Source organism: Echinops telfairi, unplaced genomic scaffold (genome assembly GCF_000313985.2).
Source record: "Echinops telfairi isolate 266 unplaced genomic scaffold, ASM31398v2 ScPeMD7_7475;HRSCAF=8513, whole genome shotgun sequence".
Taxonomy (NCBI): domain Eukaryota; kingdom Metazoa; phylum Chordata; class Mammalia; order Afrosoricida; family Tenrecidae; genus Echinops; species Echinops telfairi.
Genome location: NW_022111379.1, coordinates 20,476,491 through 20,501,877, shown reverse-complemented (window position 1 = coordinate 20,501,877; position 25,387 = coordinate 20,476,491). Strand labels below are relative to the sequence as shown.

At 41.2% G+C, this 25,387-nt stretch overlaps 1 protein-coding gene across 2 annotated transcripts in view; it reads left to right on the top strand.

Annotated features, from left to right (window-relative positions):
* FSHR (follicle stimulating hormone receptor) overlaps positions 1-25,387 on the top strand; it is a 284,860-nt gene that overhangs the window by 227,434 nt on the left and 32,039 nt on the right. For both annotated transcript variants that reach the window (XM_045285748.1, XM_004699745.2), the window contains exons 5-8: positions 10,405-10,476; positions 12,055-12,132; positions 18,984-19,052; positions 19,159-19,233. In XM_045285748.1, the coding sequence (XP_045141683.1) occupies positions 10,405-10,476; positions 12,055-12,132; positions 18,984-19,052; positions 19,159-19,233 (294 nt within the window). The remainder of the gene's footprint in view (positions 1-10,404; positions 10,477-12,054; positions 12,133-18,983; positions 19,053-19,158; positions 19,234-25,387) is intronic.

Below are 25,387 nucleotides of genomic sequence, written 5' to 3'. Positions count from 1 at the left end.
GACATTGTCTCCCTTGTAGCCCACCACCACCACTGTACCCCCATCCCCCAAAACCTTATTCTACTTGCTGTACCTATAGGTTCATTGATCATGGTTTTCATATACCAAATTTTGTCAACTCTATAGTCATTTTTCTTAAGATGACCAATAAGCCTCTGGGTGCTAAGATTATCCAGGCCAGAGAAATCCAGAACCCAGACACACGTCAGACAAGAGAATCAAGGGGTCCAGCAGATTTTACCTCCAGGAAGGTAGAGGAATCTGGGGATTCGGCTGTGGCTGTCAAGGGTTAAAACAGGGCAGAAGAAGGAAACAGGGCAGTAGATAACAGACCAGATTACCAGGGCATCATGGAATCAAGACCCAATGAAAATAACATGAGGCCAGACAAGGGTGTACATTTTCAGTACCTAAGAGAATTGGGAAATATAAGGAATTTCCATAGGGTCTCTGTTAGGGCAACTGGAACACATATCGGACAGTACCTGCACATGCTGCCAAGTGTTTTACAAGCATTTCCTTTTTAAAGATGAAGGATCTGAGACCTAGAGATTTCAACTAAGAGAGTTCTTAAAAATCGACCATGTAAGGGTGGTCCATTCGGGATTTGAACTTAGATCCTCTGGTGCCAGAGCTGGTACTTGTGAGTCTATACTACACTCTGGGACCAGGAACAGGGCTTGAGCTCAGTGGGTCAATAGGGATACTAGTTCAAAACAGAATCCGCATCCATGTGGATAGTGCTGAACTCCTCAAACTGCTGCCCGTGGACTCATTAAATGTCCCCTGATTACTAAGGAGTCTGGTTTCCATGGAGACTAAGGCCAGTTAAGCTGAATATGAGAGTTAAACAGTCCCAATTTTGAAGGCATGAGGCTGTGGAGACAGAAAATCAAGCTCTCAGTAGTATCTCTTATGAAAAAGAAAAAAATTTTATGAAGATAAAAATTGCCTCTCTGAAAAGACAAGTGAGCTGCTCAGTTAGAAGGAGGGCACTTGAAACCAGGGGATGTAACCTTGGGTCTCAGGTCCTCCTCAGTGCACCGCAGCATCATGCTCACTCACCATATCACTCACCTGGATGCTGTGATTTTATACCTAGTCAAGTCTTCAATGGCTTAAAAAGCATAGTTCGTCTCTTTAATAACGGCTGTACAAATTTCCAGGCAATAGGAATCTGTACACAAACATGAAAGAAATGTCAATATACTTGGACACCAGTGAGTCTCATAAAATAAGAAGTCTTTTCATATATGTAATTAAGCATAACCCACTTCTTATCCATCATGGGCTTCACTTCTCCCAGAGTGATCAGGAAAGTGTCTGTTTCATCTAGGAACTAAAATAATGTGATTAAACGTGTAAGAAAGAAAAGACGTTTAAAAAAAAAAGACAGGTGCAAATAAATCTTTCCATGGGCAACCAGTTAGAAAGAAGTGGAGCTCAGGTGCTGAGCCTTCGCTACTTGCAAATGTGCTTTAGCAGAACAATTAGGCTCCTGTGCTCAGCACACAACTGGCAGCAATGATTCCTGAAACCAAATTTACCTAAAACATCTTAATGGGTAATTCAAGCTATGACATGGGTTCCATACCTGCCCAGTTCACAAACTAAAAGAAAACTGGTTCATACTCACAGAATTTATTATTTCTTGTTGAGGTGGTTAGTTTATTGTGCCAACCTGGCCAATAAACACATGTGGGATTAATTGAAGGGCTGAGGGATAAACGGTTTGGTGAGCCTTGCCTTTCTAGTTCTCGGGTCTCTTGCTTTCTGTTGGTCGGACCAGGGTGCAGGTACCTTAGCCAGTTCCCTGCTTTAGCTGGCAAGGCTCACTTCCTGCAAGTCATCCCTGAGGAGAAGTCACATGGACCTACCTCGATGCAGCTCTGGGTGCTGCAGCAGCCATGTGGAGACCCCTGCCAGTGCTGAGATGCTTACACATTCACTGATTTGGCTTTCCTCCTGCAGTCAGCATCATTGTGTCTGTTTTATGAGATGGAGGAGGACTTTGTGGATTGGTGTCGGACATATGGGTTAATGTTGGACTTGGCTTGGGCAGCACTGGGTTGGAATGTTTTCTTGATGCACACTTAACCTTTATATAAAACTCTCTCTTATACATATGAGTTTCTGTGGATTTGTTTCTCTAAAATACCCAGAATAACACAGTTGTCATGGTGAATGTCAGGGGAAATCTAAATTATGACTTGGTTGGTTAACCACAGGTTAGTGGGAGAAAGAAGCGATGTGTGCTCCAGTAAACATTTACAGTTTCAGAAACCCTAGGGAGCAGTTCTACTCTGTCCTTCATGGTCATCTGACATTCTTTTTTTTGTTTGTTTTTGTTTTTTTAGTCTAAATTATTAAAACATTAGAACAATTGTGAAGATGGCTCAGGGTTGGACGGTTTTTCACTTTTTTGTACTACGGTAGCTATGAGTCCGATCTACTTGAGAACAACTAACAATATCTCAAGTATTTACTTCCATGACATAGACGAACAGCCACCTATTATCTTGGCCTGATCACTACGATGATATAGTAATAGGCTAGTGAGAACATGAAGCTACCCTGCTCAGGGAATCCCCAAGTCTTATTTCAAATACAGCGCTTCCTCATTCAGCACCCTGAAGTTGCTTCCAATTGCCTCACCATCAATCCCACACTCCCTCCTTGGCTTGGAAGGTTTGGGAACGAGCGCTTCCTTCCTTGTTTCAATCTTCCCCTTCTCTCTTCCACTGTTCCCCTTCTGCCACAGCCTTTTGATGGCCCAGCTAGATACACTTGCTTCTCTTAATGTAGGTGGGAGGATTCTCTACTTCCTGAGATATCTGGTTTGCTACCTTTATTACAACCAATCCTCCCTAACAACTCCAGCCGACACTGGTCTCCAATTTTCTGAACTCTTAAGATATTTAGAGGTGAGAGTATATTGTTTTGGCATTAGACCACCTTCTTTCTTTTTTTTAATCATTTTTATTGAGGGCTCATACAACTCTTATCACAATCCATACACATCCATTGTGTCAAGCACATTTGTACATTCGTTGCCATCATCATTCTCAAAACATTTGATTTCCGTTTGAGCCCTTGGTATCAGCTCCTCATTTTTCCCTCCCTCCCCACAACCCCTCATGAACCCTTGATAATTTACAAATTATTATTATTTTGTCATGTCTTACACTGTCTGACATCTCCCATCACCCACTTTTCTGTTGTCCATCCCCCAGGGCAGAGGTTATATATAGATCCTTGTAATGGGTTCCCCCTTTCAACCCCACCTTCCCTCCACCCTCCTGGTATTGCCAATCTCACAACTGGTCCAAGGGATCATCTGTCCTGGATTCCCTGTGTTTCCAGTTCCTATCCGTACCAGTGTACATCCTTTGGTCTAGCCAGATTTGTAAGGTAGAATTGGGATCATGATAGTGGAGGGGAGGAAGCATTTAAGAACTAGAGGAAAGTTGTATGTTTCATCGTTGCTATCCCCACAACCCTTCCATAAGGGGATGTCCACTGCCTACAGATGGAGTTTGGGTCCCCAATATGCACTCCCCCTCATTCACACTGATATGATTTTTTGTTCTTTGATGCCTGATACCTGATCCCTTTGACACTTAGTGATCACACAAGTTGATATGCTTCTTCCATGTAGGCTTTGTTGTTTCTGAGCTAGATGGCCTCTTGTTTCAAGCCTTTAAGACCCTAAATGCTATCTCTTTTGATAGCCCAGCGCCATCAGCTTTCTTCACCACATTTTCTTATGCACACATAAGAAATTTGTCTTCAACAGTCGTGTTGGGAAGGTGAGCATCATGGAATGCCAATTTAATAGAACAAAGTTTTCTTGCATTGAGGGAGTATCGACCATCTTCTGTTTCACTGTACCAGGTTTAGCTTCTGAATTCAATTGGAAATTGCTTGAAGACAAGGAAATGTCTTTGGCTTGGAGAAGATGGAAGTTGCTTTGGAAAGATAACATATAGTCCAGTACACACAAGCAAACATACACATTGTTAATGAATAAACAAACAAGCACAACTATTGAAAAGTAATGAAATCACAAAGCTTGTTAAGGACAATGAATCTTAAAGAGATAAGAGATTGCCTCTTCATGAAAGGAGAGGGCATTATCCTCTCAGGCGCTAAGTTGTAGTGGGCAAGGCACGAATTGTCCCAATAGTTGCAAAGAAACCAGTAAGTTCATCCTGATTAAAAATGTTGGTTTTCATTATCTTCACTTAAAGACAAGTGAGAGTAAAACACGAAAAGTTAATACTAGCTCAGAATGTGAGGCTGGCTGTTGAGAGGAGAGAACTGTAAGCCAGCTCCCTTTCTTTAAAGCATCTATTTGCAGAACGTAAATTTGCTGACATTTTACCCTCAGGCCCTTAACTGTTTTTGAAGATAAACTTCAGTTGAACAGAACAAAATAATTTTGCAGCAAATAGTCATTTAACCAAAGCAAGCCCGTTGAGACACAGAGCTCCTAACTGATTTCTGACTTCCAGACTCCATCAGAGATGAATTTATTGATCAAAAGGGAAAAATGAATCGAAAACTAAGTGCTCATCTGAACTCCATTTCCTGAATCATCTATGTGTTATTTAGAGTCTTAGCTACAGAGTTATTACCAATAATCCATCTCACTAGATGGTCACTAGATCTTTTTAAGTATCTTAAACTCAGCACTACTGGAATAATTTTAGCCATTTTTGCCAAATGTTTTCTTTTCTATAAAGACTAAAGATTGCAGTCTGCATCGATAGCTATATGTCAGTGACTCATAAGTATAGTAGTTATGGAAGTTTGTTCTATTGGTGTTAAATAATGAACATGAACTGTTGCCATTGAACTTTGGATGAAATCTTCTCTTCTCAAATTACATGGAATTCTCGTCCATTCATTAAAGAGATGGCCAGATTGCTGCCCACAGAATATCCAATCAGTTAGGTGTGATGAGCACAGGTAGTCAACAGCTCTGTGGGTGCCCATGTCTTGACAACGCATAATACATTGTCTGGCATAAAGAGCTTGGTGCACATTAAGCACATATTCAGCACCAAACACTCTGCCCAAATTGGGTTTTCCACATTGATTTCCTACTCTTGTGGAGTTTATAATCTGATTGAGAAGACACACACTGAATAACACACAAAAAATGTGTTTGTTCCGAATTTTTATTAGTACTAAAAAAATTGTATGCTGAACCCATACAGTAACTGGTAATAGATCAGAGGCCCTAATATACATTAGTCAAGGAGCTCCTCTATGAAGAAAAGATATTTCTAACTGGACCCTAAAGGATGGGTAGTAGAGGTCAAGGAAAAATTGTATGGTAAACCTTCCAGGCAGAGCATGTTCAAATACCTGAAAGCAAGGCACAACTTCAGTGTGTCTGAAGAACTGAGAGAAAGTCACAGGGGCTGAAGTGCATTAGGGAATAAGTGGGGACAAGGATGGAAAACCAGACATTAAGAAGTACAACGTTTTTTGTCCTGAATGCTATAGGAATGAAACTAAATCATTTAAAGAAGAGGAGTAAAACCAACTGATTTACTTGTTTTTAAAAGGATATTTTGTATGCTATATGGAGAATGGATTGGAAGAGGACAAGATTGAATGTGTGGAAAGAAGTTAGAAGACTATTACAGAACTCCAGCAGAAATGTGGTAGTGTCATATTCTGAAATTGTATACGTGGAGATGAGGGATACTACATAAAGAACTATTTGAAAATGAAATCAAAGAGAACTTTGAGATGGATTGAATATTGGAGGATGGTGGACAAAACAAATAAAACTTTCATATTTCTAGCAAACACTTTATGGATGGCGGTGCTCTTTGTGGAAGAATTGAAGAGGAACAGTTTGGTGGAGGAGGTACTGGGGCAGTAAGTTTAGTGTGCTGTTATGATAAGACACCCAGAAGATATATCAAGTACGCTTCAATTCGATATACAGTACTATAATTCAGTAGGCAAGTATGAACCTAAGAGTTTTCCACATATGGATAGTACTTAAAGTCATGGGATATAAAATATGCCTAATGAGGCTAGAGAGAGAGTGAGAGTGAGGAGAGAGAGAGAGAGCACGCAAAAGACAGAGTACCGATGAAGGCGTAAGGGGGCAGGGAGTGAAAAAAGAAAACGGAGAGAAAGTGTTGATGGAGTAAAAAACAGAAGAGTGAATATAATAAAAATGAGTGGAAGAAAGAAACTGGCAGTGAGTACTGAGTGCTCCTGAAAGGGTTAATAAAACAAAAAGTATGTGTTCATTGACTTTGATGGTGAGGAAGGTTTGAGTGTATGTTAAGATTAGTTCCAGTGAAGAGATGTGGAAGAAACATAGATTGGAGCAAGATGAATGAGATATGAAAAAATGAAGACATTAAATAAACAACTCTTCCTGGAAACTTGGCTTTGAAAGAAGGAAGAGAAACAGAGCTCAACTACAACTGGAGAAAGATAGGAGGTCAAGGGTGATAGCAACCCCCAAAGAGTCTGTGTAAACTGTGGAGCTCAGTGCAGATGATCCACCAAAACCCTAACGAGGACTTACATACAGGTAGTTTGTTTTTTCAATCCACACTTCAGGAAAAGCAGGATGATTTAGGAAGAGGAAAACAAACAAAAATAAAAAAGAAAGAAAATCCAAGCGTATATTACCAAACTGAGCTCCACCAGGAAAGTTGAGCTCAATCATGCTAATGCCCTTATCAAGTATTATGTGAAATATATCTTCATATTGCTAACCCACAGAATGGAAGAGGGGAAGTCACCAGTAGTCAAGAATTGCTAAATTTAAAAAACAAACAAACAAAAAAGAATTGCTAAATTTTTGTTACTCCTTTCACTTATAAATTTTCACAGGTCTCAAACGGTTGAGCAAGTTCCTGTATGGCCCCAACTCATAGGTGGCAAATAATTCCAGGAGACAAAAAGAGAAGTCTGTAGCTAAGGCAAGTGTCTACCGAGACAAATTGGTGTACAGCTGGTTGCCATGGTAATGGCTGAAGTAAATGATGGAGCAAAGGATATCAGGAAGGGTACAACATGTATCTGATATGTTTTTACCTTTGAGATCCATGCAGCCCACATTCTTCCTAGTCTAGAGAAATGAAATGGCGTGTGTCTAACTCATGACAGAGTTGACATGTAGGTTCTTCGGACTCCTGGCTTCCAGCAATAATTACCCTCTCCAAGCAGTGATACCTGACAAGTAAATTTTGATACCTTCCTGGTGGCCACAGGAAGAAATGTTTTAGAAATATCAACAAATTAAACCAATAGTTGAGCACATATTAATTTCAAACAAGCACATAATAGTATGAGATTGTCAGAGAATATTAAATATGTTCCCTGTTTTGATTTATGATTAAAGGAATTCAACATAGACCCATGGGAAGAGATATAAAAACTAATAGAAGACTAGATATGATTAACATAAGACTGGGCAAGAATAGAGGGTATTTAAGGTTATGCAATGTTCCTATTAAAAATGAACAGAATCTCAGGGGCTATGAAGAACAACTGTGAAAATTATTCATTTGGGTAAAAGCTTCAAACCTCAAATGTTAACAGAAAGCCTCTCTGGGTAGTTAAATTACAGATGATTTTTATTTCCTTCTTTAGATATTTCCCTATTTCCCCCTGTATTTTACTTTTATACACCACAGTTTGTCTTACTGGGTTAGTCTACATGTTGTGATGCTAGAAGCTATGTTACTGATATTTCAAATACCAGCAGAGACGCCCAAAGTGAATACGTTTCAGCAGAGCTTCCAGAGTAAGAGTAGACTATGGAGAAGGAATTGGCTACCATTCAAGAGTAAGTACCCCTCAAAATCCTTTGCATGGTATGGAAATATTGTCAAATACGGAAGGCCCAGTGAATCGAAGCAGAACTGTGCCAGAGGTAGTGCTGGAAGATGGGCCCCTTGCATCAGAATGCACTGAAAATATGGCAGATGACATAAGTGGAGTACAGCCTGTGGGAGTGGATCCTTCAGGATCTTCATTTGCTGTTTGTGATAGGATCACATCTATCCACCTTCAAGGAAATCCGATGTTATTCAAACTTAAAAAGGAACCACAAAGGCTAGTGATGAAGAAATGAAAGAATTCTACCAGAAACATCAGTCAGAAAATGATCAATCATGCAATCAAAATGCATTGATAATTATTGGTGACTGGAGTGCAAAGTGGGAAAGAGAACAGGGGTTGGAAAATCTATTCTTGATGATAGAAACAAAGCTCAAAATTACATGCCAGAATTTTGCAAGCTCAACAATTTATTCATAGCAAGTATCAATTTTTTTCGGCAGCACAAAAGGCAACTATACACATAGACTTTTCTAGATGCAAGATATAGAAATCAAATTGACTACATCTGTTAGAAGAGACAATGGAGAAGCTCAATACCAGAAGCTAAAACCAGGCCACGGGCTGGCTCTGGAACACACACTCAATTGTTCATATGCAAGCTCAGGTGGAAGTTGAAGAAAATTAAAATAAGTTTATGAGAGCCAAAATATGACCATGAGTCTCTCCCACCAGAATTTAGAGAACATATAAAGAACAGATTTGTTGCATTAAACACTGACAGAAGAAATCAAAACTGAAAGAAAGAATCAAAATATATGTCAGAAAAAACTCTGAAATTTGCTCCTAATCATAGAGTAGTTAAGGCACATGAAAGAAAGAATGAAGTCAAAGAGCTGAATAGAACATTTCAAAGGGAATCTCAAGAAGACAAATATAATGAAAAGTACAAAGACCTACAATTAGAAAATCAAAGGGGAAGAACATTCTTAGCATCTTAAACTGAAAAAACTGAAGAAATAGTCCAGCCTTGAATTGCAATCATGAAAGATTGTATGGGCAAAATATCAAATAATGCAGGAAATATCAAAGGAAAACACAGAGTCACTCTACAAAAACCAAAAAACACTGGTTAAACATTCAACTGTTTCATGAGGTAGCATATGAGCAAGAACCAATAATACTGAAGAAAAAACATTCACACTGCACTGGTAGTGTTAGACAAAAACAAAGCTCCAGCAATTTATAGAATATCAATTGGAATGTTTCAACAGGCTCGGGAAGCTCTTACTCATTTATGCCAGGAAATCTGGAAGACAGCTACTTGGCCAACTGACTGGAAAATGTCCATATTTGTACCCATTTCAAACAAAGGTCACCCAACAGAATGCTCAAGTTATAGAACAATGTCATTGATATCACATACAAGTAAAATTTTGCTGAGGATCATCCAACAATCATTCCCTCGGTACATTGACACAGAGCATCCAAAGATTCGGGGCAGATTCAGAAGAGGATATGGAACAAGGGATATCATTGCTGTTATCAAACGGATCTTGACTGAAAGCGTAGTGCACCAGAAAAATGTTTACTTGTGTTTTATTGACTATACTAAGGAATTTGACTGTGTTGATCTTAAAAAACAAAACCAAAAAAAAACTATGGATAGCTTTAGATGAATGGGAATTCCAGACTACCTCATTGTGCTCCTGTGGAACTTGTATACGTATCAAAAGACAGTTGTACACACAGAGCAAAGGAATGCTGCATGGTTAAAATCAGGAAAGGTGTACCCCAGGGTTGTATCCTCTCACCTTACCTATTCAATCTGTATGCTGAGCCTTGACGAATCAGAAATAAGAGTCTGTGGGGAAAAATGCTTCTCCCGACACACCCTATGATCCCCAAACAAACAGTTTGGAAAAAAGTATTTTTGAAACCTCCTCAGAGTCCTTGGAATTGAGTACCAATCACCAATAGTCACGGTCAACTCAATAACTCATCTTTCCCTGTTTCATTCTCCATATCCCAAACTCTCTAAACTTGTACTATCAAATATATTCCCTATAGCCCAGTCTTCATCTCAGGGTCTGCTTCCTGACAAACTCAAGCCAATATAAGCAGGTCTTGGGATGAATCCAGAGTGTCTGGAAATCTCAGCCATAGGAATTAATAGGTGGTAACTCCTGTAAACTAGATCGAGGGAGTGTCCGATTGACCAACTGTGGTTGCATGCATTCTGAGCTCAGCTCCCTTCTCTAATCTCAACAGCATCCCATGAAGGTTATTTCTGGATCACTGCATTTTATCTATATATTTTTTTAAACAAAACTGTATTGAGGCACTCTAGCCCCTGTGCCTGAAGCGTACATTTCTTTTTCTTTAAAGAACCAATGGGTTGCTAAACCTTGCCTGGAATCTTTAAATACAATGTGTAAGCATGAATGATTCAGGCATATTATGACATTTCCTAGTAGGTTTCCCTGACAACTCAGAATTGATATTTTCAATGCACAAAGCTGAACAATTGTTAAAATATCCAGTTTAATTTTTCCTAACTTTCGTGTTCTCTCTCTCTAGGTTAATATCCAACACAGGTATTAAGCACTTGCCAGCGCTTCACAAGATTCAATCTCTGCAAAAGGTTTTACTGTAAGTTTTTCTTATCTGACTAGCAGCTCTTTATACAGTATTCATTTTACCGAGCAGCCACTGGACTGTAATATGCATGGTGTAGTCTACCTTCTCCAAATGTGTTGCTCAGGTAGTACATGAGCAAAGATAAGAAGGCAAGAAATAAGTATCTTTGGTTTTACCTCTCACTGCCATCAAGCTGATGCTGACTCATAAGGACCCTAATAGGACAGGTAGAACTCCCCCCACCACCACCCCCTGCCCACTGGAAGTTTTTAAGACTGTAACTCTTTAAAGGAGTAAAAAGCCCCATCTTTTTATCTAGGAGGGGCTGGTAGTTTTGAGCTACTGACCTTGCAGTTAGCAGCCCAATGCATAACCACTCTTCCACTAGGTCTCCTACAAGCCAGATGACCTCAATTTGGAAAAGTTAACAGACTAGGTTCCTCAACACGCTGTCAGCGAAGCCAGTTGTGTCAAGATCAGGAATCGCTCCTCTTCGGTACTTAGAACTTGATACACTACCCTCCGCAACCTACCTGTCTCTGCCAGCCTAGTCCTTTCCCCGCAGAACTCTCGGACTCCTTTCAACATAAAGAAACAAACAAATGCCTGTGACAGGTTAGTGACACGCTTGCTGGTCTTCTCCAAAATATCTGCGTTTTGAAAGGGAAGCGGAAAAAGACCAGGTGCAAAGGTAACTTTACGTCCAATGATTCCATTGTAACTCTTGGCAGACCTTTAAAAAGAGGTGAGGGATAGGGCGTAAGAATGACAGAAAACCATGAAATTGTTCTGGGCAAGGAATTTGTGAATTGTCCTGTACAACACACCTCCCAAAGAATCTTGATGGCGGATGAGAGACACATGCCAAAAAAGTGAGGCTTCCTCCATCCCTTTGTTCGGAAAGAACAAAATCAAGGATAATATTGTTCTCTGACCCAAGGAGAGCAGGAGCAGAGACTAGTGGTGAGAGCGGTGTGGAGACGGGAGGAAGGTGGAGACTCAGCGAAGGTCCAAAAAGAAGTTTGCCATGGACACGAAAGAAGCGCTCCCCTGCCTCTGCCCTGCTGAGCAGACACCCCTGCGGAGGGGAAGCCAACAGCACAGAGAACCTTCGCAGCATAGAGCCATTGGCCAAGAACTTCATCGAGAAAAACCACGGAATGTCTGCAATTCCATTTCTAAGAATAAATACACTAAAAAAAATGGGAGCTCTCTCTCAATGATTGCCTTCAAATACTAATTCAGTGAAAAACCCTATCGTGCAAAATCAAGGATAAAGTTGTATATGTAAGGCTGATGCAGGCAAATTATCCAATAAGAAAGGTAAGCAGCTTGCTGGGTACTCTGCTCCTGTCAGGAATCATAAGCTTCAAAGGGGCTTTGATTCTATAGGAAGATGTTATGGGTTGGGGGAAAAAGAAAGATTCCAACCATGCCAAGGAACAGAATCTTTGATGTGGTGAAAAAAATGTAAAAGTGTTTACCACAAATTAGTGAATGCGGACAAATAAATGTATTCTTGCCGGGTTTGTAGAGTAATCAAACACTGAAATGGATGTAAATATTTAATTTGTCTGTACTTTATTTTAGAGACATTCAAGATAATATAAACATCCGGACGATTGAAAGAAATTCATTCATGGGACTAAGTTTTGAACCGGTGACTCTGTAAGTAAAGGGACGGGAGGGGTAATGTCATGAGGTTTCTCATTTCATGATCTATTGCTCATTATGGCATACTCCTGGGGTTTAGGTAACTAGCTTTTCACCATGTAAATCACTTTCGGGCTTTATGCTTTTTCTGATTTCCCATCTTTACATTTCAGAGTCACATCATAGAGTCATGTTAATAATTTATGATTCTGTGGTACGATTCGAGTATTGTGAGTTGCTCTTTGAGCGATGGTCTCCTGCGATGCAACATCTGTTCAAAAGGACAGAACATCTCAGGCATCAATGAAGCCAGCGATTGTCTGGCAAGGCTTTTGTTGCCCAAAGAAGAAAACCTGGGAAGGTTTTGAATCAAAAAGATATGACCACTCCCTCATAACCATGCCAGCCCGCTCCTGCTCAGCCGATGGTGCCCATACTGTGACTTCTCAATCACATATTATGATCAGCCAGAATGACTTCCTTTGGCGATTGCGAAAAATTGATGTGCATTCTGTGTCATTAGTAAATTACTATCTCCATTTTGTGGTGATAGGCAAAATACCCAATGCCCAGGGTGGTCAAGAAAGAACTGGGACTGGGAATTACCTAAGTATTTGTGTGATCCATGCAATTCAAAGGTACAGAATGACATTTGGGAGCCCAGCAACTATAATTTTAAGGAAAGCATTTTATCTGTTATAAACTGTCTGATATATATATATATATGGAAAGCTCCAGCCATATATATATATATATGGAAAGCTCCAGCCCAGAAATAATTTTACCATGTTTTGAAAGCCATGATATAATTCAGAAAGCCAGCTTTAAAAATAATACACAAAGGAAGGGGGGAATAGGAGACAGATATGAAAGACACGTGATGAGAAAGGGTAAACACTATCCTGCCGTAAGTTCATCAGCAAGAAAATGAAAGTGAAGTTTTAAAAACAGATTAGCAAAGGAATTGCATTTATTAAGGGAAAAATAAAATAAAAAGCATGTACATAGTGTTATGACGAAAACTATGGGTGAGCAATTCCTAATCCTTTTACAGGATAATAAGTCATATTTGGTATGTGAGGAGGGGGAGGGGTGTGTGGTGGATGTGTGAAAAGGGGGAAAACAAAAGAAAGAATCAAACTAATTAAAATACAACTAGAGTAAAATGTGTGCAAAATGAAAGAGTAAACGATGATTTTAAGAGTTCAGAAGGAATCATTTATTCTGACTGGCCTATAGTGTTAGAGTTGGAGGAAGAATTAAATGATTGAAAAAAAAAAGGAGGCTGTGATTAACATAAGCTTTAAAAGATGAATGAGCTTTAGTCAGGAAATTGGCAAAGGCCAAGCAGAGGAAACCAAATAATCCACGGAAAGAAAGTATTTTTACTTATTTTTTTAAAATCATTTAATTGGGGGCTCATACAAATCTTATCACAAACCATACATCTATCCATTGTGTCAAGCACATATGTACATTTGTTGCCATCATCATTCTCAAAACATTTGCTTTCTACTTGAGCCCTTAATATTGGCTCCTCATTTTCTCCCTCTCTCCTCATTTCCCCCTCCCTCATGAACCCTTCATAATCCATAAATTATTATTATTTTGTATTATGTTACACTGTCCAATGTCTCCCCCTGCCTTCTTCTCTGCTGTCCATCCCCCAAGGAGGAGGCTAAACGTAGATGCTTGTAATCTTTCCCCCTTTCCACCCCATTCCCTCCACCCTCCAGGCATCACCACTCTCACCACTGGTTCTGAAGGGGTCATCTGTCCTGGATTCCCTGTGTTTTCAGTTCCTATCTGTACCAATGTACATCCTCTGCTCTAGCCAGATTTGTAAGGTAGAATTGGGATCATGATAGTGGGGGGAGGAAGCATGTAAGAACCAGAGGAAAGTTGTTTGTTTCATCATTGCTACCCTGCACCCTGACTGGCTCATCTCCTCCCCACAACCCTTCAGTAAGGGGGTGTCCAGTTGCTTACCAATGGGCTTTGAGTCTCCACTCTGCACTCACCCTCATTCACAATGATATGATTTTTTGTTCTTTGATGCTTGATTCCTGATCCCTTCGACAGCTCGTGGTCACACAGGCTGGTGTGCTTCTTCCATGTGGGCTTTGTTGCTTCTGAGCTAGATGGCCACTTGTTTATCTTCAAACCTTTAAGACCCCACACGCTATATCTTTTGATAGCCGGGCACCATCAGCTTGAGAAGAAAGTATTTTTAAATGCATATGTACACAGGAAGCATTTGGGAATTGATGGTGGCCTGCGTTGCGCTGGCCGGAGAGGTTCTGAAACAAAGGCAGCAGGGAAAGGGTGCCCGGCTGGGAGCCTGGGGGGAAAGGAGTGATGAGAGGAATCTGCTGTCTCTGGGCAACTTACAATTTTGCTCTGAACGTATGTATCATTTCGAAGGATAGTGATTGAAAATTAATGTTATAATATGGAAAATTTATTAATAATTAAGGAAATGTCTTTGTATTCAAGAGCTAGAACTCATTGGGAGTGTGCCAACATCATTCTCATAGCTTTCCTGATTAACAGATTTCCTTTTAGTTCAGATCATAAGAGTTAAGGCAAGACATCTAAGCCAACTGGAGACAAAGAGCTGAGGAAATTAGAAATTCTGATATAGTCTTGCAAATCCATACCCCCCATAACTAGGAGGGTAAATGAAAAGGTATTGCTGCACAATTGGAGAAACATTTAATAAACAAAATTTTCAAAATGTGAAGCTATTATTTTTCTGTATCCCCTCCATTGAAGTGTATATGCTTCTGAGAGAGGTGTTTCCATCTTTAGCTCTACCCCATAAAACTATGTGCTCTTTGATGCACACCACATCCAAACAGCAGTGTTGATGCCCACCCTCCAGGGTCAGATTTAAGAACGAAATCTGAAGGGGCAAGATCAGGGCTAGATGTGGTAAGGTTTCCCAATGAAAATTCTCCTAGCACAGCCTTGAAGCAGGAGTAGATCCATTATTGTGATGGGGGAGAAGGTGGGACTCAGGGGCACATACCTTTTCTTTGTATGCATTTTTCAATATTCTTAAGACTTCTTCATAATATGCCCCCACGACCTATGAATATTACCCCCCTAGGAAGTTTATAAAAGCAGTCACCATAACCTTCTGAGCTGACCACTCTCTCTTAAATTTAAATGGTCCAGCAGATCTCCTTGGAAACCGCCATTTAGCTTGGATTATTTTTAAGGCTCTTTAACGAGATGAAGACACGCGTGTGGCTGGGAGTGGATGTGCCTGTCGTTGTCCGCTGCTTGCAGAGACATGTTGGAGCACATCTTTTAAAGCAAATCAACCTGTGCCCATATGAGCTGGACCCAAGTAGCAATTCTTTGTCCTTGCCCCTGCTAGAGCTCCTCTGCTTTTCTCTGACTCCTATGCAAGGCCACGATGTGATTCCTCCGGATTTAGTCCAATAATTTCCAATTGAGAAAAGTTTTCTTTTAAGAGTCAACACTTCTTAGACTCTAAAGGATAAATTCACGTTTGTGAGAATGTCTATTTTTCTTACCTCTGATGGCCCTTAATCCATAGATAATAGAATCAGGAGATTTATACTCCACACAGCTTACATCTTCAATTGCTCTTCAACTGGGTGCTATATGAGCATGTTCTCCTAGGAGGGACTCCATATGCACTCCGAAAATATTAAAAAAAAAAAAATCAGTAACCTGGCCAAATGGCACTGATGACTAAAAAGCTTTCTATCGATTGGCATTTTTCAAAATCCTGAGACCATGTTCTATAAATGGATGGATGGATAGAATTGTTATTTTAAAACAGTCTAAAAGAAAAGAATTACCAGAAAATTGGTTAATGACACAGAAAGTAATAAAAGTAGATCATATGAGGATGCCCAAGCTCTTCCCTGCCCCAGCTCTGCCCGGCAAGAGGAAAATCTAAAGGAGTCAAGCACCTAACCACGACCAGCCATCAGAAGAGCACAAGTTAGACAAGGGAAAATAGGGGCGCATTCATAGCAGCGCCTGACACACCCACTGACCCACTGGCCATGAGAGGGGCTCCCTGTGGGGGCTTTTCCTTTCTTCCTCAGTTGATGTCCATCCTCTGCCTGTCCTCTAAGATCTTTAAAGCACCAGGTCCTCCCAGCACCTTTGCTCTGTAGTATAAAAGCAGGCGCAGCTCTTTAGGCCCCCAGATGTCTGTTCAGTGAATTAATGGTTGGTTGATTTGTTTTGTTGTTGTTGTCCCTGTGACAGATATGTCTAAGGTAAACCCACCAGTAATCCAGTTGTTTCTTCGCTGGTGCTTAGCCCGGGTTGTCGAGGTCATTGTCAGTAGCATTTGTCTTTCAGGTGGCTCTACGTCTCGTTGGGGACGAGGGATGTATTTAATAAATGTCGGTCTTTTGTTTTGAGTAGTTTGAGAGCACAACAACCTAGCATAATTGGTGAACAGGAATCCTGAGAAGAATTTGTTTTTTGACTCCTGTACCATATTTAACACTCAAATTGCTACCGCTTCTCCCCATCTGATAGCGTCTGTTGACTTAAAAAATACATGAATAAAAGGGTAATTCAGAAGGCAATAATCATTTTGTTAGCCTGTATTTTTAATTAATCATAGCAAGGTCTCCGTGAAGGACAGACATTATCTACTCTGGAGAAAAACATTTGAAACCAATATGGTTTTTCATGCCTCTTCTATTATATTACAGGCTCCTAGATAGTTTTGTGATTGGCTGCTAACCTAAAGGTGGCACTTCAAATGCAGGTGCTGCTATTGCAGAAGAAAGGGCTGGCGATACAGTGGTCAAAATTGACCCGCCAGCAACAGATTTGAGTTTTTGTGTGTTAGATTAAGGGCCATAAGCACTGGAGGGAATAGTGGGTTACAGAATAGACTGCTAACCTCAAGGGCAGCAATTTAAAACCAACAGCTCCTCTGAGAGAAAAATGAGGCTCTCTATTCTCATGAGGATTTACAGTGTCAGAAACTCAGGCAACAGCTCTACTCTGGCCTACATATTCACTGTGAGTCAGACCCAACTCAGTGGCAATGAGTTTGGTTTTTGGAGTTTGAAACTATGGTCCAAGAACTATGAGTATTTGGATTTTTTGTTGTGTTTTCAAATAAACATGTACAAAGAATTTGATAATAGGACACACTAACTTTAAATCCAAATTAAATAAATGATTTTCTTTCCCCCAAATAAATTTTGTTCTTATTAATAGTCGAGCTGGAGTAGCCCCACCCCTCCCAAACTTACTACTCAATTATTAATAGTGTATATGGAATTTTGTCAATAAGAATTCGATGGGGATGTGTTTTATCACTTGTCATATAAGTACTCATATAATAGTCTCAGTTTTACCCTGTGAGGAGACTATCTAGGATTTTGTGTCTCACAAAATCTAAAACGTTTACTATCTGGACCTTCACACACAAAGCTAGCAACCCTATGTGTGATCCAACCTTGACAGGGATCCTCATCTCTTGGGTCAGCGGCAGCTGCCCCCCAATTATCTCTGTGCTGGAACGATCCCATCAATGAGATAGAAGAAATGAGGGGCTGGGAGGCTTTCTCAGGGTGAGGTGGGATCCTAATCTGTGGTGGGGAAATAGCCACTTCTGTGGTCTATAGCTATCAACTACCAGTTGTGGTTGACCATGCTCCTAATGGTGACCCATGTGTGCCAGACACCAGCGGGTTTTCTCTCAATCCGTAGTTGTTTGTGTTTTTATAAAAAAACAAACAAACAAAAAGGCAGGTTACCAGTTCCTTCCTTTGAGGGATCTCTGTATAAGCTAGAACCTGCAGCCTTCAGTTAGCAGCCAAGTACTTACTTATACAGCTGTGCTGCCCAGGGACTCCTCTTTGCACTCAGAGCCCCCATCATTGGTTTCTCATGTTTCAAGAGAAATCTCTTGCCTTGCTTCACTCTGGACTTGTGGTTAACCTAACTGGCTTCCAAGAGGACAAAACCAAAGTACTGTGCTCTCCTAGCTCCGGATCCCAATCTAGGAGGTATTCAGAGTCCTGAAAATACAGGTACTTACTTCTCTGGATGAGTTTTAGAACAAAGTGATTGGTAAACTCAGTGGGGCTGCCAGCAAAACAGGAGCAGATGGTCAGAGGATCTTGGGGCTAAGATCTCCCGACCTCGGATAGCTGCTCATGTTTTCAGATCCACCTGGAAGTGGAGCCATGTGGCACTGTCAGCCCAGGCAAACCTGCTCCCTGACCCTCTGTGCACCCACAGGATGAAAATCCGAGCCTCCTCCTTTGGCCTTGTCCTGACCACAGCCTCTATAATTGATTTCTCTTCCTTTCTGGCTTAACCCTGAGCCACCGCCACAAACCTCCAATAACCAGGCCCCTACGGGTCACAGGAGATGTTCAGGTTGTCTGACAGCTTAATTGGGTCACTTTTTGATGACAGCCAGCCTGCTGTTGTGGAAGAGCCTGGGTGAAAGGTTTTAAGGCCTTAGCCAACGGTGACTCCAATATCCTTTTTCAGTCTTAAAACTACTTGTCAATAGTTGTAGGACTTCTGCCTTCCGGATACTATGTGCCAAGACCATAAAGGATCTAGACAGCTAGGCCTAAGTGTGCCTTTTATTAAATTTTTTATTTCATTCATTTCTTTGAATAGGTAATATATGCACATACTGCCAATTTTAAAAGTCATAAAAGCTTATACAACTATAAATCAGGCTCCCTCCCACCTGGCCCCCAGCCAGCAGGGTGGTGTTTTATTTATGTTGCAAACTTGTGCTATCTGACCTTGCCCCAGTGCTTCCAATTATGAAGCCCCTGTATTGTTTGCATGTGACATGATTGGTTTTTTTAACGGGCCTTTTATTTCAGCTGGCTGAGTAAGAATGGGATTCAAGAAATACACAACTGTGCATTCAATGGAACCCAACTGGATGAGCTGTAAGTGACCTTGACTGTTCTGCCAAACCGCTCAGCAGGAAGGGGCTCTGGCAATAGAAAGTTTTATGGGGTTTTGTGTTCCCCCTCTCATTTCCTCATTCTGCAGGAATCTAAGTGACAACAATAATTTGGAAGAAATGCCAAATGATGTTTTCCAAGGATCCTCTGGACCCATCATTCTGTAAGTAACTTTTCATTTCTGTGTGTGCATGTGCGCACGCGTGCACGTGCACAAGCATGTTTGCAGGCACATGAACTTGACATCCACTTTATTCAGCTCAGAGAAACTTCAAAGGCAAGGCCAGCGATCATGTGAAAAGATGACTATAGGAACAATACTGTGCTGATCCACAGCTAACAACAATTACTGATCGCCTACCATACGTCAGACAGGGCTCTAAGATCTTAAAATGGATGTTCTAGTTTAATCTTCCAATAATCCTCTGGGTCTATGGTAAAAACTAGTATTCCCATTTTATAGAAGAAAACATTGGCTTCCGTGAAGGCCCAAGGGTGTGGTCTGAAAAACACTTCTCAGTAATGGTAGGACTTCTGTTCAGGCTGGCGAGAGATCGAAATTCACTCCCTTATGGTGTCTATGCTTCTGAGAAGGTGCTTAAGCTCAAACAAGTTTGACTCATCGTACAGTCTTTCAACCACTCTGCTGTACATTTCTCCAACAAAAATCACAAAGCTCCCTCCTTATCATGTAAGCATTTCAAACCAATATCTCAGAGAAGAAATCAGTCCATATGGCTGTCTTTGCACGTCACAATCTCATCTACCCTGAGGCCAGAAATCAGACACCTGGCTACTGCCACCAATCATTTTGATTAGGGACCCAATAAATGGGCACTGATCAAACAGGGAAAAGGTGTGGTTCAGAATAGCTCCAGACTTACTATGTTGAGACTAGATACTTTCCAGAGACTACCACCCCCGAGACGCTCTTTAAGTGTTGAACTGAAACTCACTTGAGTTCACCTTTTATTGAAATAACAGATCGAATCACAAAATAAACGATAGTACCCACGAGTATGGCACTCCATGAAACGTCCATTCACAGAAGACCAAAAGGTGGACAAGGAGTCTAAAAGCCAACAAGAAGGTAAACAGCAGGAAAGCTAGCGCTCCAGAGACCCTGGAACAGCCCAAACACAATGAGAGAGAGTGCTGACACGCTGTGGAAAATAGCATTAATGCCACGGAACAGTTCGTGTGTAAATTTCCCATTGAGAACCTAATTTGTTGTGTAAACCCTCATTGATGACATAATAAAATATTATTTTTTAAATGATCTAGATGTTTCCCTCCATCCAGTGACCTAGCCATGCAGTTACTTTTGGATCCTCTTTGCCTTGATTCCAGAATCCCTTGGGATGCCTTCAGGGCCTCACACCGCTCCTTTTATCACCGATTCCTCATTCCCCGATCCCTCATTCCCCACAGCTCGATCGACACAAGTGACTGATCACTCTCTTCTCACCTTTCCAAGTCCCACTTCCTCTTCACTGTCTTCCCTGACCGTCTCAATATTCAGGAGCATGCCTATCTCCTTATATTGTTTGAAACTTACTACCTCCTAATATTATTTGAAGATTAATAAAAAGTCTCCAGTCATTAGGTAGTTATTAAACAAAAACTCTGTGCCATTCACGTTTATAGAGCAGAAGACAGAGCAGTAAACACAAGAAAGGTCTTCCCCACACAGAAAGCTGATATTCTAATGAGTAAGATAATAGCTAATATACAGCTGACTAGAGCAGGTCATGATTTGTGCTCAGATGTACAAAGCAGACATAGTCATAGGGGCTGGAGGGAGCTGAGCGTGCTGTCAGTGCGCTCATGTATGAAGAGTCTGTAGAATGTCTATTGCACCCTGTACCCCATTCTTAGTGGTTGGAAGATAATATGGACAATATGGAAAGTACTTTTGATGTCTTTGATCAACAGAACCATAGTTCCGTGTTTTTATCTAACAACAAATTCTAAGGGTTTTGCATTTCCTAAGCCCCTCTATCTGTTCATGGCTAACCCTCCTGTTTATGTTTCCATATGGAACCTAAATCTGCTGCCATATTGGATCTACAGTACCTCAACCCACTATCTGCTCCAGAGAACATATTCAAGTTGAACAGGGCCTTCAACTTGTTCCTCAGGCATCTGAAGAAACCAAGACCGAAGAAGGGAAGTGAGTTACTAAACATCATACCACCATAGTACATAGCAGAGCTAAGACAGAATCAGGTTCCAAAGTTCCACATCTTTCCACCATACCTTGTTGCCTAAAGTATATAAATATGTTAGCTTGAGCATCTAAAAATTATTCACAAGGCCCTTGGCAATTGGTGATGAGCTGAGTTAGTGGGGAAAAGATCTGTAAGCAACAACTGCCCTGCCTAAGAACCCAAGCAAATGTTCTGTCAACAGGCCCAGAAGCATATCTCCTGGGGCTGCACAGGTAGGTCCCATGCTGAAGCACAGCACCGTGTGTCTCTAAAGTAGATTGCTAGAAGAACACAAAGCATTCATCCCCAGCCATCCCCTCTATGAATCTAGGCAAAAGGAGTTATGTCACTCTCAGAAGCCATTCCAAAGGATCCATCCCCAAGGATTCAAGAGTCACAGGCACCTTGCTTCATCCCTTATACCACAGAAACTTATCTGGCTAGAAAGGAGTGAATGCAATTTTCGGAAACCCTAACAAGAACTATGAAATACTTCCCGTGAGTGAGAAGGGAAGAGAGTGAGAGTATAATCTCAGACCTTTCCATCTTAATGCCCAAGGAGAGATGTGTCATCCCAGGCTAACAGCCGCGTCTCTAACTGCGGATTCCCTCCCCTCCAGGGCAAAAGCACAGAGGACTTTAACAACAATGCTCCCTTTCTGTGGCTTGCAGGTTCATTCACAGATGTGATTACAGCCCTTCCGCTTACTGACCTGGGACTTTATGGCCTATCCCATGTTTGCAAGTTGATGTTCCAGCACCAGATAAGTCACAGAATGAGAACTGCTTACCTAAATATGCATACAATGAGGTCACCTCGGATACTCAGCATCAATGGGTCAGGGTAGGAGTGTGTGCAGGCCACAACAAATTCCTCCCCGCCAAAAGCAGACAGTGTTGTGGAGATTGCCATGTTGGAAATTGGCTGAAGAGTGCTGGATAGAAGTCGATGGATTGCAATGAATGAGCGATAGAAGTCATGGGCAATCCCATGGGACGCTCGAGAATTAGGATGGCCCTATTTTTCCTGCCTCTGCAAAGAGAACCCCTGGATATAGGCTGTCCCTGGGGAAAGGAGTAAATCTTGGGTGAGGTGGCTTCCTTAACTGAGGGTAAATCCCTGAGTAGAATTCACCTGGATAATCTAATGTCCTTTAATTTTTTTCAATTTTATTTCATAGCCACACGTACATACTGAAAAATCCTCTTATGGACCTAGAGCCATAATTTCCCAACCCTTGCCCTAGGAAAATTGTTCTAAACTTGAGCGTGCATCGAAATCACCTAACGGGCTTGTAAAAGCTCAAGTATCTGGTCCTTATCCAGAAAGACTCTGCTTCTGCACGTCACAGATCAGGAAGGGATATCGATTTGGCATTTCTAGTAAACTCCCGGCAGCCATGGCTGCTGGTCTGGGGCCCTCTGAGAATCACTGGCTGCTCTAGAACCAATGATGGCAATTGGGGAGCCTCCCTCTAAATCTCTCCTCTACAAGATAACTGTGGTGACCCTCCTGTGCTGGCTCAGACATATGTTCCAATAGATTTGTGTAAGGGACCCTAGGAGAGTTCAGAGCCAGGCACCAACCTTTCTAGAAGGCAACTTTTCAAGTTGAGTGAAGAATACAGAGCCTCCGAGGGGTCAAGGGTGAGATGGTCCATCGCAAATTGAAATTGATGTAGAGAAAGAAAGTCAGGAGCACACAGACAAGCTCCATTGAATTTCACAGGAATAGCCCAACCTCCGGGTTTCCTCCTCATGAGTCTTGACCTTGAACATCAGCAGCCATCTGTGTTTTCACCTGATATTCTGAAATCACTTGAGCTTTTTCTTTTTTTTTTTAAAGCAATTGAGCAATTGATGTTTCCTTGGGAAACTGTTTCCTGTGGGGAAATTTTAATGCATTGCCTTTGCAGGCTGGAGCCAGTACAATCATATTCTGATGGTTTATCAAATTGATTTGGCTATAGCTCAGATTCATTTGATAGTTCAGATTCAAACACCGAGTTATTTGTATAAGAATGATTCTCTTCTAAACCGCTGTACCCACAGTCCTATAGATAGTAAATTGCCTTTTTAGCCCACCTGGGATCATGAAAGAGCGGTCTTCTAGCCATCTGTCAGCGTAGTATGCACCAGAAATGTGCTCTCACTTATGGAAATGATTGACCTGTAATAACATCATTGCTGGGAAAAATAGAAAGTGTTCAAATCAAATTTGTGGCACTAGCTATAACACACTTTATAAAATGGGGCAAGGAGCAGTGTTTAACTCCCGCATCTCCTGACTCAGCATCATATTACCAACTGCTGCCTCCTTTTCTATTTTGTATCGCAAAACCAAGAATCCTAACAATGTTTAAGCAATTTGCTGTTGCTGTTTTTTGCCCAAGAGTCAGTTCCAACTCGTATCAATTTTATGTATAACAGATCAAAGCCCTGCCAGATCCTGTACCATCCTCACGGTACTACGTTTGAGCCCATTGTTGCAGCCACTGTCAAACCATTTCTTTTAGGGTCTTGTTTCTTAACCTGCCCTCTATTTTATCAAGTATTTTGTCCTTTTTTCTCCTCGTTGCATACTCAAATTACAGGAAACAACAGCTCACCATCCTCATCTTGATTTTTTGAATTTTTTAACTGGGAATTAGATGAGGGATTTCCATTTCAGATTGCCAGCTCTGAATTTAACAGTTTGTGGCAGTGTCATACTCTGATGCCAACTTGAGACGATGATGAGAGAAGGGGTGGAGTTTAGCCTGTCAATCAGGTCGCAGCCTGATGGTCTTATTTGGAAGCACTGAGGAGATAAATAGCTCACTAGAGGCGGAATTCTCGGCTACACTCCCTGCAAGACATTCCTGTTGGCAAGCCGCATGAAGACAACATTGATGCGGCCAGAACCTTGCCCAATTTTTAATTAGCTTGTTTATTTGTTGTTTGTTTTCTTATGGAGGTGTTGCAGTAGTCTATAGATTTTAGAGATTAGTCCATTATCTGTTGGGTCATTGCTAAAGATTGTTTCCTCACCTATGAGTTCTCATATTACTCTTTAATGAAGTGTTTTGATGTACATAAGTGTCTTATTGTGAGTAGGTCCTAGTCATTTATTGTATCTTCTACTAATAGTGCTCCCTTTTTTAGGTTTGATAGTGCATTGGTTGGGTTTATTGTGGCAACTAGGCTAATGGGAGCATGGGGGAGGAGTTTGGTTGGGTTGCAGGTTGACTGGAGGACAACGGAAATAAATAAGACAGCAGGCATCCCATCTCTCTCGCTCCCTGGTGATCAAACCAGAGTGCTACTGCTTTTTAGCTAGTTCTCTGTCTCAACCTGTGAACTACACTACCTGTAGACCAAGCCAACCAGTGGAGCCTGTCACTAGAGCTGCAGGCTCTTCCCAGACCTGTTTAGCCATGCTTCTGGTGCACACGTTGCTTGAGCTTGAAGCTGGTGGCTCCTGCCACTCTCCTTGAGTTCCAGATCCCATCAGGGCCTGCCTGGCTAAGCTACTGACTGTTGCTGACCCACCCCACTGTCTGTTGCCAGCAGGCAGACTCTCCCTGCCTTGCCTGAGGGAAGACTTAGCTGTCGGCTTCCTTGACCAGCAGCCCACGTGAGTTGAAGCACTTCCAGTATATTAACTGTTGCATGAAAGTGAGTTGAACTAAGTGCTCAGGACTGCTGTGTGGACTAATTAGCTGTTATATTCATTCTCACTGTATAAACATATATATACATGTATGTATGTATATAAATCATAAGTGTCCTGGTTTTATTTCACTAGAGAACCCTGCCTAACACAGATAATATATCTGTGCCCTGAAATAGAACCCTTACGTTTGTCCATATTTTCTAATTAGTGATCATTATAACCCTGGGATTTACACATAGATCTTTGATTCATCTTGAATTTGTTTTTGTACATAAGGTGGGGTATGGGTCCTGTGTCATTCTTCTGCTGATAGATATCCAACTTTGCCAGCACCGTTTGTTGAAAGAGACTATGTCTTCCCCATATAATGTTATTTGATGCTTCCTCAAAGACTAGTTGTTTGTAGGTGGATGAAATATTTCTGAGTTTTCTACTCTATTCCATTGGTGTAT